At 40.8% G+C, this 14,662-nt stretch overlaps 1 protein-coding gene across 1 annotated transcript; it reads left to right on the top strand.

The window, feature by feature from the left end:
* Window positions 1-3,386: 3,386 nt before the first annotated feature.
* Window positions 3,387-10,094, top strand: LOC308632765 (uncharacterized protein C2orf78-like; the record flags this gene model as incomplete). Its single annotated transcript, XM_081265131.1, has 3 exons — window positions 3,387-3,483; window positions 6,850-7,611; window positions 8,419-10,094. The coding sequence occupies 3 exons, from the start codon at window positions 3,387-3,389 to the stop codon at window positions 10,092-10,094; spliced, it is 2,535 nt and encodes an 844-aa protein (XP_081121257.1).
* Window positions 10,095-14,662: the final 4,568 nt, after the last annotated feature.

Here is a 14,662-nt window from a genome sequence, read left to right as displayed (position 1 = left end):
CTTCACCTTTATCATAATAGCCTTTCTTCTCCCTATTCTTAACTGTGTACAAAAAACATTTTCTTAATGAGGTGACCTGTCTGGCTCAAGCCCTCTCCAGAATACAGTCCAAATTTCTGAAACCACAAAAGGAAGACTGTGCCTGAGCCCCAAGTCTACTCCCACATATACTCTTCTTCAGCCTCAACCACCAGAGAACCCATGTTCTTTTCCAGAACTCTGAGACAAGGGGTCCTCCTACTTCACCCTTTCTCACCAAGAAGCAACCAGATCTGAAATCATTGCCACTATTCATTATGACTTCTCACAGTCTGAAATAAAAGATATGCAAATGACAACCCAAAAACAGTGTGGCCTAGGAAGAGGGAGGGAGGGAAAAGCAGAACATTGATAACATTGATCCTTTCCCAATACTTCCTTTCCCAGTGACATAAAAATCCCTGGGAAGGAAGCAAACATCACTCAGTGACAAAACATCCCTGGAAAAGGGCAAGAATTGGTCCTTTCCCAATATATCCATTCTCAGGGATAGGACAATGCACCCTCCATTTTTGCCCTATGAAAACACTGCCGATAAAAACAAATTTCTAGTTTTTGCAACCTTTTTCCTGAATGCCCACGTCCTGTTAAAGTCTTCAATGGGTAAGTTACCTCCCAGTTTGTAACCTATATAAACCCAGATCAGCAGCCATTTCTAACCAAAAAGTCTCCCCATCTGATGCCTGACTCCACAGCTGAATAAAGGCTTTGCTGAATTCATGAGGTCTGCACCCGTCTCCATCATCTCCATCTCCTTAACCTATAGTAGCTGGGGATACCCTTGATTTCTAAGAGAACATAAGGAATGATCTGGCTTACAGATACTCACTGTATGTTCTTAGTCTTACATTACATGCCAGTATTATAGAAGTAAGCTATCTGAGGTGTGCAACTGAGATAAAAAGAAAAAAAAAATATACCCTGAAAAAGTTGACATACTCCAAGCCATATCTTTATACCACCAAACATTTCACAATCCCTCCTAGCTAAGAATTATCCCACACACAACCAGCAAAAAATAAATTATATTCCATAATTAGCAGTGTAAGAGATGGGAAAATAGGCCTGTAAATGCAATATTTATCTTTATTTATGAGCAATTTTTTCTATATATGCGCTTGTCTTCCTGTGGGTTCTTGACATCGTGAATCACACTATCTACACATGTCTCTAAACAAGTCCAAAAATTAAATAAAGGTCCACTGACGATTAACAGAAAATTTTTTTAAAAAACAACTTACCACATTTCTGGTGGGGTGACACACGTCTATAATCCCAGCAGCTTGGGAGACTGAGGCAGGAAGATCGCAAGTTCAAAGCATACATCAGCAATGGCAAGGTGCTAAGCAACTCAGTGCGACCATGTTTCTAATAAAACATAAAATAGGGCTGGTGATGTGGCTCAGTGGTAGAGTTCAATCCCTGGTAAACCCCCACCACCAAAAAAAAAAAAAAAAAAAAAAAAAAAAAAAAAAAAAAAAACCTTACCACCAAGGAAAATGATTAAATCCCATAGTTGTACTCCCCCAAACCAGCTCAGTACTCATATATATATTATTACCAATTCAGTCCTGACTGACTTTATCGCATTACAAGAGAAAGTGGTGAAACTAACACTCTCCAGGGGATCAAAAGCAAAAGCGATTTAGATGAAGTTGGGCTGAACAGACACACCCCTTCCTTGGGTGCACAGCATAACCACAATGCTTTTTCCACAAGCCTCTCTTTGCATGTCTACACAAATCCATCAGGCCCTAAGCAACATAGTGAGACCCTGTCTCTAAAAAAAATAAAAAGGGCTGGGGATGTGAGGTAATGGGAAAGTGTCCCTGGTTTAAATTCCAAGGACCCGACCCCCCAGCAAAAAAAAAAAAAAAAAAAAAAAAAAAAAAAATTGCCCCTTTTATTAACACAAAATGAGACCTCAATGAGTTGACTTGTTTCTAACAAAAAGTTAAAATTTAAAAGTCCATGTTAACCTCTCTTTTCTTTATGTTATCCATACTTCTTTATGTTCTCTTAATGTTGTAACTTTTCTCCTGGCCTTCCACCCAAACATGCAAGACAAAGAATGTGAGAAGCCCAAGATTCTATAGTGGCTGTTTGCATGGGGGAGGAAGTCACAGTAACTGCCACACTGGATCCTCTTACATAAGAAGAGAGAAAGGATCCTCAGTGCCTCTCACATATGAAAGAGGCTGATGGCAGAAAGTCTACATGACCAAGGAGCTGTCCTCAGGAAATTATAAGTTAAAGGAGTACAACAAAAATCCAGAGAGGGAAATTTTACAGTCAACTGAGTCTTCCACCTCTCTAGAGTTTCTGCTATTGTTCAGAGTTCATTTTTCAAAGAATCAACTCACAGAAAAAAAGACCCCTGCTTCTGCAAGTTAAAATAAAGTAATATCAATGTGTACAAGAATGCAGACTCAAGGCTTGTCCATGAAAAAATGTCTACAATGAAGAGGGTTGGGGGAAGGAGAGCAGAAGAGAGTTACCAGTCTAACCTGGCCCAGCCCAGGCCAAAGAAAGCAGGGATCAAGGAGAAACTAAAGAGAATCTTGGGCCACATCATTCCCCAGAGAATGCACTCAAGGAACTTCCCCCTAGGGCTCGGATTGTGGCTCAGTGGTAGAACGTTAGCCTAGCACACGTGAGACACTGGGCTTGACCCATGAATAAAATAAAAGTATTGGGTCCATCTACAACTAAGAAAAAAAATTAGTTTTTAACCCCTTTCTGAATGCTTGAATACTGCAGTAACTTCACTAATCAAATCAACTTCTGTGGTTCCAGAACCACTATACTTGCTCAACCTAGATGTCTCTTTCTTCCATCTCCAGGGATATTAACTGAATATGTTAATAGAATAATGTATCACTATGACCTCTTATACTGTGAAACATAATTTATAACATATTCATAATATATTAATGAACATTTAAGAGGAACACAGAGATGATATCCCTAACACAAGAGCCTGGGGGAGGGGAGCCATGGGGTGAGCCCATTATGTCCCTCCTGCAGGGCTCACCTACCAGAACTGAGCCATTTAGTTTCTATTATAACTTTCCTGTCACTTTCTCCACCCAATCAACTCTCTTGTCATTTTCCCCACCCAATCCCACCTTCTCCTTGGGAGTCTGACCACTCTATTGGCTACTTCATACCTTTAAACGGCCAGGTTTGTGACATCATTCTCCCACCAAACCTACTGCCACCTGCAGGAATCTTAGGCTTGCCATGTAGTTGTAAACAAATTTGAATCATCGCAAGTGACCAGTGACCAGTAACCAGTCATTGGAGTGGCCAGTAAACAGTGACCAGTGAACTCCATACTGGGAAACATGCATTCACTAGCCTCAGCCACCCACACATCCTCTGGGGTGATCTCCTCATCCTTTGTATCTACAATTGACGTGACCTCTTCTCTGACCATGTCAGGTGAGTAAAGAAACTTTTGAAAGTTTTTCATTAGACTTTTACCTGCCTCAATTTACTAATGGAGTCAAAAGAGCTTAGAATAATAGGGGAAAGGATGGAACTAGAAATCTGGACACCTAATTTCATTGGGAATTTGACATGTACTAGGTATAGAACTGGACTAGTTTACTCTCACAAAATCTGTTTCCTGATTTGCTACATGAGGATAACAGATTGCCCATGTTCTGGTCCCTTACTTTTCTTGCATCTTGAGGGGCATGTTTTAGAGAATGAAATCAGATTTCATGGTGGTGTTGTTTCAACTGAAAGAGACAAAACCTAGGCAGGGTGGAAACCAAGAGGTTTCCTCTGTAACAGTTTCCCTTCAAAAAGATTTCTACTTCAGTATTTCAAATTTAGTGCTGTTCATAAAAGGGACATTCACATATTTGAGAGTTTTCTATTTAAACTAGGTGAAAAGAGAAATAGGGAGAGAGGAGCAGGAGGACAGGGCTGTAAGGAGGCAGATGTTCTTGGGGAAGAAAGTTTGTGACTGTTTAAGCACAAGGCAACAGGAACTCGGTGGAGGAAGAAAATATAAAAATAAAGGAGAAGAAAATGTTAGAATAATAGAGATGAAGAGAATGATGTTCTCCAGAAAAAAAGAGGTTGGTTGGGATGGATGTGAAAGAAAAGCAAAGATTTTATTTAAACCAACAGACAGCATAGAGTGACTCTTCCCAGAGGCTGGTTTAGAGAATGTTTAGATTAACAGACCAGCAAGTAAACTAAGACTTGAATTAGGGTATCACTGGGGTAAGCAGGTTATCAGAAAAGCCACACTTGGCTGTTACACTTTTCCTAGGATCTCTTTCAACACAGATGATGTTGACAGTTTGAACATGAACATGTTAGAAGTATGTTTTAGAAATGATTCTTCCTCCAAACATGCCAAAGAAAGTGGTTCTAGACAGAGCTGGGGAAATGGCAAACCATGTCCTATTTTGTTCTGATTTTTAAACTACAGGGATTTCTAAAAAATGTTTTGTCCAAACCTGCATCAGAAGGACACATTCCTTTGTGTGATATAAGCTGTCAAGTTGAAGCTGTTTTCCATATTTACAACAGTTTTTTTTTTCTAAAAAAGACAATATACAAATAGTCATTGATGATTTCTAAATCTAAGAACCTAAAGAAAGAACTATATAAGAATAGAAATTCAAGCTCACATCTCTAATTCCGAGTTTATTTAAATAATTATGTGAAGACTTTTTGTTTTGTCTACATTTCAAATAATTGTTTGGGGCTGGGGTGTAGGGTAGCTCAAACATTTTTGTATTAATATAAAAGGGAGAAAAAAATGTCAGAAAAAAAGACAAGAATTGTTTTAAATTTGTTATTTTATTATACTGTGATTGTTTTCTCAGACTTTAGGGACAAGACTTTTCTCTAAATGTGATAATAAACTAGGCTTCTATGATTTTGTTAAAGCATTTTTTCTGTTTTTTTTTTTAAATAACCAAAAGGATTATCAGAAAATGTGTTTATATCAATTGAAATATCTACCTAGTGGAATTAATGTCTTTCATTTGTTGTTGGTAATCCTTAGAGGAAGAGAAACAAGAACAATAATGACTTTACACTTATTGTTTTTCTCTCTAGTACGTACAAAATTTCTTTCGTCCTTCCTTCTGTCCTACTTCCCTTCTTCTTTCCCTCACTCCCTCCATTTCTCTCTCCTTCCCTCCCTGCCTTGCTCCTTATGCCTTCCTTCCTTCCTCTCATTCATTCTTTCTTTCTTCTTCTCTTCTTTCCAGTTCTGAGGATTGAACACAGGGTCTCATGCATGCTAGGCAAGCATGTTACACAAGCTATATCTCCAGGATATTTTATTTCTTTTCTCAGATAGGATCTTGCTGAATTGCCCAGAGTGGCTTTGAATTCCTGGTTTCCTGCAATCCCACTGCCTCAGGCTCCCGAGTGCTGGGACCAGAGGCCCACCACAGCATGCCCAGATTCATCCTGGGTTTTGGCTTTAGTTTTCGCTTCTTCACATGGCTACCCATCTGTTCACTTTACTTAAATTTGTGTTCACTTTACTTCAAATTTGTGTTCACTTTACTTCAAATTACACACATTTTTAGTATAGCTTCTCTGTCTATATGTACTGCTTGAGAATGCATTCAAACTCACCTTCAATTATGAGCTTTGTTTTGATTAACAGTATTCACTAAAATCAAAGAGAAACATTCACTTTCATAATATTGTATGCATGATAACAGAACTCATTTCTTAGCAAATTTGATATACACTCACTTTTGCTCATATCCATATGTTCGTTACTATCTAGTCATTTCTTTTAGTTCTGAGCTGTTTTTGACTTTTGCTTCTATCTTTCCAGAACATACTGTAACTCCCTCCAAATGAAACTTTTTGTAATATCTATTTATCAGTTGTAGTTAAAGACAATACTTTTATTTTATTTATTTTTACGTGGTGCTGAGGATTGAACCCAGGGCCTCGCATGTGCTACGCAAGCGCCCTAACACTGAGCCATAACCTCAGCCCTCACATGAATCTTATGAAATATGACACTTTTATTTATGGATGAATTATCACTATTGTTATTGTTATAACCACACTAAAGATGAGTAACCTGAAGCTCAGAAAGTTTCAATTTCTTTCAAGAAGCATTTCTTGAGAAACTGAATTTCAGGTAGTCATTTTCATGTAGGATCAGCAGTTAGGCGGAAACAGGGCAAAGAATGACCCTTAAATTATCATTTGGATGGTAAAACTGAACTCCAGGAAATATCATGTGACCTGGACAAAAAAAAAAAAAAAAAAAAGGAGATACTAAAGATCACTATGGTGATATCAGTACAATTTTCGATGAACAGGGAAAAACAAATTTCTGTATCTCCAGATTTCTGGTCTTTGGAACAAGAGTCCTGCCAGGGAGAAAGTTTCCATAATCTGTTGCTGATTTTGAACTAGTCAATCTCACTTCCCTGACCCTTGGTGTACTCATTTGCTAACTGGTAATGTTGGGGTTTTCTCTGAGTTCGAAAATGCTTCAGTTCTAGGGCGAATTCAGGAGTCAACACTAGTGCAGGCTCAAAGGAAAGGTAGGACAGGTAGAAGGATGCTTATAGGGAACACTGTGTGAAGCAGACCACTTGGGACTTCTGTGCCCAATTTGAGAGAAAAGGCAGGTAATCAGAAGAGTACTTGCAGCCATCCTAAATGGAGTGATTTGGGGTCTCTCAATGATTATTGGAATCAGGGCCCTCCTGATTAGTACAACATTAAGATGTCATTGTTCCTCAAATATTGTAAGAATCTGCCTGTCTCATCAATATTTTCACCACCCTCTTCTTCCTACAGAAAATTTCCAAAATTCTTCTTTACACGGAACTGCACATTCTCTGCAGCTCTCTCTTCCTGTGGTGACCAATGCAGCTTCCCTGACAGGAAGCGTGTGCAACTTCTCCAGAGCCTCTGCTCCAGCTGCCACTTCAGCATGGTTACTGCCCTCAACCTGTGGCACCTCCTTCCAGACACTCATGGGCAGTGCCTCCCTTTATCAACATGCTAGCACAGCCATGGTGTCTGGGGTTACTGGCCAGAACCAGACGCCCATGGCACCTGCCTCCTATCCAAGTATTTCTGAGTGGTATATCCCAGGAAGTGCTGAAAAGAGCTCATCTTCACTCAGGGACTTTAATCTGACTGTCACTGACCAGAATACAGCAGATTCTTCCCTATCTATGACATCCCAGTATGACAAAACTTCCGAAGCCAATGTCATGATCCCTGGGTATCCACTACTATCTGGTAGGCTCGTCCAGGTGACACTATCTCAGATTCCAAATCAAGGACATTGCCTCTCACTACCCCACCAAGAAGGAAGCCAGGTCTACTACTATGATCATAACTCTCTGGGGACTCTGCTCTCTGGAGAACATTGGCCCTGCCTGCAATCCTATGGCTCTGTGCCATATGCAGGAAGTAGTGCCGCTGCCCCTCAACCAGAAATGGTGACAGTGCTGAAGGAAGTTCAGCCCACAAATGTCCTACCATCAGTCCCTACACCTGTGACCTACTACTCTGTGTCCACTCAAAGTAGAGAAGGAACAAATTTTCAAGGTGAGTACAAACAGCAAAAAGGGGAAGGAATAAGATTACCATTCGAAAGGAGGGTCCGTCCAGTTTTCAGCTGGTAACTGTGGGTCCACACATCCCTAGAATTCAAGTGCTGAGATTTTAACCACAATCTTGTTCAGCAGTCCCCATTTTCAGACTCTGTAAGAGAAGCATGCAGCACAGCATAATGGCCACCCATGCATTTAAGAGACCTCTAGGAGCACATGGAAGGAAGCGGCTGTTCACTATTTTTGCACTCAGTCCAGCTACACATCCACACTATAAATATATTTCCCTAATTTTACTTTGGTTTAGAAAAATGCATCAACACTTATCAGGGTGTGACACTTTAATTGTTCCTTAATTGACTGCAGGATTTAACCTCTATATGTAGAGATGCTGTCCAAAGCAGGAGTCCAAAACCCCCTACCGTTCACATTGATTTCATGAGCAACAGCTCCACCTTCTCCTAGTTCATGGTGTTAAGTGTTCTTACATTCTGGGGAGAGTGGAGAGAATTGAGGGGCCCCTATATGAGAACGAGAGACTTCATGAAAGAGTTTTTCTGTGTTTCCCACAGAGGAGACAAGTGCTCTACCGGAAACCCATGCTGCCATGGTGATGAACCAGCCCAAAAGTAAGACTTCAAGGGATCACCTGTAACTAATATGCAACTCTTACCAGATATCTGTCAGTGGTCCTTAAAAAGAGCTAATGGAAATGCTTTCTCCAAAGTAGGTGGTTTCCCTGAATAGTGTGTAGCTGGGAAGGGGAGCATCCTACTTACCATCGTCCTTGATTCCTTTGCAGGGATGGAAACTTCCCTAGGGATGGAGGCTTCCTCGGGATTGCAACCTCCAAGTCAGACATTTTGTCTGCCACAGCCTCCAGAATTCTCATACATCTGCAATAACAGAAAAAGCCAAATAACTGAGAAAAACTCACAAACTGAACTTGGGGACATTTCCACAGTAACTCCAGTCCAAAGATCTACTGATTTCTTGGCATTGCCTCCAAATCAAAGCCAGGAACAAACAGAGATTAAGAATTTGTGTGAGATTAACACCATGCTCTCAGAGCCACTGGATGCCTACCAAATTGCCATGGAGAAACAGGATCCTCCACTACTCCCTTTAGACATCCCTGAAATCCACCAGCTTCTGGCCTCCATTGGTCCTCTGGACCAAGAGGAGAAGCCACATTCTGAAAATATCCTTCTAGAAAGGAACAAAAAACATAAAGCCTCAGAGTCTCCTCATGGAACTCCTCAGGCCAAAATGCAGCTAAGGGACCTGGAATGTGCATTAGGAGGAGAAGTTGCTCACAGGGATGCAGACAGCAGTAGGGCCAATGTGCACACAGCCAAGCACTCTAACGGCAAAGCTCAGGAAGCTGCATCCAGCAGGAACAGCAAGGCTAAGGGCCATGGGCAGGAAAAGACCAAGAGAACCAGACAAAACAACTCCAAGAAAGCCGAGGAGAGGAAGCAGCCAGGCAACAAAGTCAAGGCAGAAGAGAAGCCAACTGTGCCCAAACTAAAGCGGAAGAGGAACCAACCTGAGCTTTGCCAAGAGTCCTTTAAAAAACCTCGGAGCTGTCTCAGCATGCGCATGTTGGAGTCGGTGCAGGTTTTCCACGCACTGGGGAAGAAGAATGATAAGAAAACTGGGCTCTCTTCCTTCCGGGCCCCGGGAAACTCAGGCAGTACCCAAGACCCCCGTCCATGCCCAGCTATGAAACCATGGCTGGTGGTTAAGGGTCCTGAGAAATCACAAGTCAAAGCCCAGAATCCACATATCAGTGCTGAAGGAGAGGGTCCCCCTCCATTAATTGATGAGCCTCCACCACCTGGGAAGGTTAAATTGGTACCTTTGCCTTTTCTGACGCAGGAGAAACCTCCACCTCGACCAGTAATCAATAGGAGGCCACAGTCTCTGGCCTCACAGAGACCTACTGGGGCTTACCCTGCCCAGCCTGGCCCTGCTAGCTCAGCTCAACCCATGGCAGTCAACACATCCCAAACACCTACTGCCAACCCATCTTGGATGCGTCCTGCCAAGCCAGCTCAGCCCGTTTTGACTCATGCCATTCAGTCAGGTGTGAGCGCTTCTAAACAGCCTAGTGTCCCTTGCTCTGCTGCTTCTGGGCCTGCACCCTACAAAACATCATCTTGTACTTCTCTTCATTGGCAACCCGTTCCCAGGGTTGGGACCAAGCCCCAGTCACAACCACCCAAGCCTCAAAACCAATATCTCCTCCAAGACTTTGCCTTACAACCAATTCCATGGAGGAAACCCAATGTTCCTGGGCAAGTACTCTCAACTCCCATCACCAAACAGCAGAGGCCAGAGCGGGAAGCCATGAAGAAGAAGGCTCAACAAGAGCGTGAGAATGCTGCCAAGTACACTGCAATGGGGAGAGTGCAGTGTTTCATTGAGAGGGAAAGAGAGATGGAGATTTCTCGCTACTATGGCTACATAATGTAAGAGCTGCAAAGATCAGTGGTGCAACTTAGGGACCAAATAGTTTTCCACATGTATACAGATAGAGTGATACACATTTATTTATTCTCAGATGCTTTCAAAGTTTAATAAAATTACATAGAGAAATGTAATATAATTCACTAATATATAATAAAGAGGCCTTCTGGTACCACTGAGAATTGTTAGAAAATAAAGAGGCCTTTGGGTACTACATGGGTTCCAAACAGTGTTCTCATATACACATAGATAGATAGATAGATGAAAATTTATTCATATTTGAAAAGGTAATATAGTTTAATAAAGAAATGCTATAGTATTGATTAGAGGGTAAGTAATAAAGAGGCTTTATATTGCCATTTGAATACCAAATAGTTTTCCACATATATATACAGACAGGTACATAGATACAAAAGTGTTCACTTATATATTTTTAAGACTTAATATAGTTGAATAAAGAAATGTAATAGTATTGTTTGAGAGATAAGTAATAAAGATGCTTTCTGGTATTGCCTGGGCGTCACATAGTTTTCCACAAGTGTAGATACAAATTTTATAAATATGTAGATACAAAGATACAAATGAATTCATTCTAATATATTTTTAAAGTTTAGTCAAATTGAATGAAGAAATTCCATAGAATTGGTTAATAGATAATAAAGAGGCCTTGTGTTAGCACTTGGCTATCAAACATTTGTCCTCATAGACCTATGAATATGTACTCATTCCAATATACTTTTAAAACTTAATAAAATTGAATAAAGAAATGTAATGGAATTGATTAATAGAAAATAAACAGGAATTTTGAGTTTGAATGGCTGTTAAGTGTGGTTTAGTTTGGTAGCGATGGGGATCACAGCCTGCATGAGAAGAAAGGAACTCAAATTTGGCCAGGATAATAGAAGTAAAGGCTAGGAATGGGGGAAAGAGGAAGGCATGTAATCCAGCACTAGGAAGGCAAAAAGAAGAGAGATGTATGGTTTTACTGGAAGAATCAGGAATTGGCAAAATGGCTGACCAATAACACAATGTTTGAAACTAGGGTTAAAATGGTAAAATGTCAAGCAAGTTGAAAATGATAGGAGATGGGTTCAGGTTGACCAGAAGAAATACAAAAATCAAACAAAAAACTCTCATGGAGAATGGCCTAGTTTTTCGTCTACCTGAAAGGCATTTTACAAAAGAAGATTCAGGGCACATCTCCACCATATTTGGGTCACTTAAGATCCTAGCTGGGAAAGGTGAATACAAAACACGGGGAATCTACCAGGGGTGTTAGAGGGTTCACAGTTACCCTGAGGGAAGCTGATAACCTGGGACTTGGCCAAGTGAACTCAGCAGCATGAGGCCCACCCAGAACATGGCCTGGAATAAATCACCATTGACTCAACACCCATGCACCAGGGCAGCAGAGAGGCACTACTTGAATTAACCTTCACACACAAGGCCAGTATCACTCTGACACTTTACTAATTCTCGAGAAGCAAGGCCTCAATCTGAGGCTTGTGTCCTCAAGTCCTCAGTGTTGGCAAGGGCCCCTGCAGGCAGCCAACCTGGCTTTCAGAGCACAGCATAGAGACGTTGGTTCCAAAGTTAATCATGCTTGCAATGCTCCAAAGGACCCGAACTCCTGAGATCATGGAAAGTGCACCCTGAGTTTGAAAGGGATACAATGGCCTTGATTAAGGGAAATAGGCTCCCCAAGGATAGGACCTGCTAAAATTGTTTTCCTAGAACTAACAAATCTGTTAATCTTCACCTTTATCATAATAGCCTTTCTTCTCCCTATTCTTAACTGTGTACAAAAAACATTTTCTTAATGAGGTGACCTGTCTGGCTCAAGCCCTCTCCAGAATACAGTCCAAATTTCTGAAACCACAAAAGGAAGACTGTGCCTGAGCCCCAAGTCTACTCCCACATATACTCTTCTTCAGCCTCAACCACCAGAGAACCCATGTTCTTTTCCAGAACTCTGAGACAAGGGGTCCTCCTACTTCACCCTTTCTCACCAAGAAGCAACCAGATCTGAAATCATTGCCACTATTCATTATGACTTCTCACAGTCTGAAATAAAAGATATGCAAATGACAACCCAAAAACAGTGTGGCCTAGGAAGAGGGAGGGAGGGAAAAGCAGAACATTGATAACATTGATCCTTTCCCAATACTTCCTTTCCCAGTGACATAAAAATCCCTGGGAAGGAAGCAAACATCACTCAGTGACAAAACATCCCTGGAAAAGGGCAAGAATTGGTCCTTTCCCAATATATCCATTCTCAGGGATAGGACAATGCACCCTCCATTTTTGCCCTATGAAAACACTGCCGATAAAAACAAATTTCTAGTTTTTGCAACCTTTTTCCTGAATGCCCACGTCCTGTTAAAGTCTTCAATGGGTAAGTTACCTCCCAGTTTGTAACCTATATAAACCCAGATCAGCAGCCATTTCTAACCAAAAAGTCTCCCCATCTGATGCCTGACTCCACAGCTGAATAAAGGCTTTGCTGAATTCATGAGGTCTGCACCCGTCTCCATCATCTCCATCTCCTTAACCTATAGTAGCTGGGGATACCCTTGATTTCTAAGAGAACATAAGGAATGATCTGGCTTACAGATACTCACTGTATGTTCTTAGTCTTACATTACATGCCAGTATTATAGAAGTAAGCTATCTGAGGTGTGCAACTGAGATAAAAAGAAAAAAAAAATATACCCTGAAAAAGTTGACATACTCCAAGCCATATCTTTATACCACCAAACATTTCACAATCCCTCCTAGCTAAGAATTATCCCACACACAACCAGCAAAAAATAAATTATATTCCATAATTAGCAGTGTAAGAGATGGGAAAATAGGCCTGTAAATGCAATATTTATCTTTATTTATGAGCAATTTTTTCTATATATGCGCTTGTCTTCCTGTGGGTTCTTGACATCGTGAATCACACTATCTACACATGTCTCTAAACAAGTCCAAAAATTAAATAAAGGTCCACTGACGATTAACAGAAAATTTTTTTAAAAAACAACTTACCACATTTCTGGTGGGGTGACACACGTCTATAATCCCAGCAGCTTGGGAGACTGAGGCAGGAAGATCGCAAGTTCAAAGCATACATCAGCAATGGCAAGGTGCTAAGCAACTCAGTGCGACCATGTTTCTAATAAAACATAAAATAGGGCTGGTGATGTGGCTCAGTGGTAGAGTTCAATCCCTGGTAAACCCCCACCACCAAAAAAAAAAAAAAAAAAAAAAAAAAAAAAAAAAAAAAAAACCTTACCACCAAGGAAAATGATTAAATCCCATAGTTGTACTCCCCCAAACCAGCTCAGTACTCATATATATATTATTACCAATTCAGTCCTGACTGACTTTATCGCATTACAAGAGAAAGTGGTGAAACTAACACTCTCCAGGGGATCAAAAGCAAAAGCGATTTAGATGAAGTTGGGCTGAACAGACACACCCCTTCCTTGGGTGCACAGCATAACCACAATGCTTTTTCCACAAGCCTCTCTTTGCATGTCTACACAAATCCATCAGGCCCTAAGCAACATAGTGAGACCCTGTCTCTAAAAAAAATAAAAAGGGCTGGGGATGTGAGGTAATGGGAAAGTGTCCCTGGTTTAAATTCCAAGGACCCGACCCCCCAGCAAAAAAAAAAAAAAAATAAAAAAAAAAAAAAAATTGCCCCTTTTATTAACACAAAATGAGACCTCAATGAGTTGACTTGTTTCTAACAAAAAGTTAAAATTTAAAAGTCCATGTTAACCTCTCTTTTCTTTATGTTATCCATACTTCTTTATGTTCTCTTAATGTTGTAACTTTTCTCCTGGCCTTCCACCCAAACATGCAAGACAAAGAATGTGAGAAGCCCAAGATTCTATAGTGGCTGTTTGCATGGGGGAGGAAGTCACAGTAACTGCCACACTGGATCCTCTTACATAAGAAGAGAGAAAGGATCCTCAGTGCCTCTCACATATGAAAGAGGCTGATGGCAGAAAGTCTACATGACCAAGGAGCTGTCCTCAGGAAATTATAAGTTAAAGGAGTACAACAAAAATCCAGAGAGGGAAATTTTACAGTCAACTGAGTCTTCCACCTCTCTAGAGTTTCTGCTATTGTTCAGAGTTCATTTTTCAAAGAATCAACTCACAGAAAAAAAGACCCCTGCTTCTGCAAGTTAAAATAAAGTAATATCAATGTGTACAAGAATGCAGACTCAAGGCTTGTCCATGAAAAAATGTCTACAATGAAGAGGGTTGGGGGAAGGAGAGCAGAAGAGAGTTACCAGTCTAACCTGGCCCAGCCCAGGCCAAAGAAAGCAGGGATCAAGGAGAAACTAAAGAGAATCTTGGGCCACATCATTCCCCAGAGAATGCACTCAAGGAACTTCCCCCTAGGGCTCGGATTGTGGCTCAGTGGTAGAACGTTAGCCTAGCACACGTGAGACACTGGGCTTGACCCATGAATAAAATAAAAGTATTGGGTCCATCTACAACTAAGAAAAAAAATTAGTTTTTAACCCCTTTCTGAATGCTTGAATACTGCAGTAACTTCACTAATCAAATCAA

The sequence above is a fragment of the Spermophilus citellus genome, assembly GCF_964194105.1.
Source record: "Spermophilus citellus genome assembly, chromosome: 13".
Classification (NCBI taxonomy): domain Eukaryota; kingdom Metazoa; phylum Chordata; class Mammalia; order Rodentia; family Sciuridae; genus Spermophilus; species Spermophilus citellus.
This window is presented reverse-complemented; position numbering and strand designations above follow the sequence as displayed.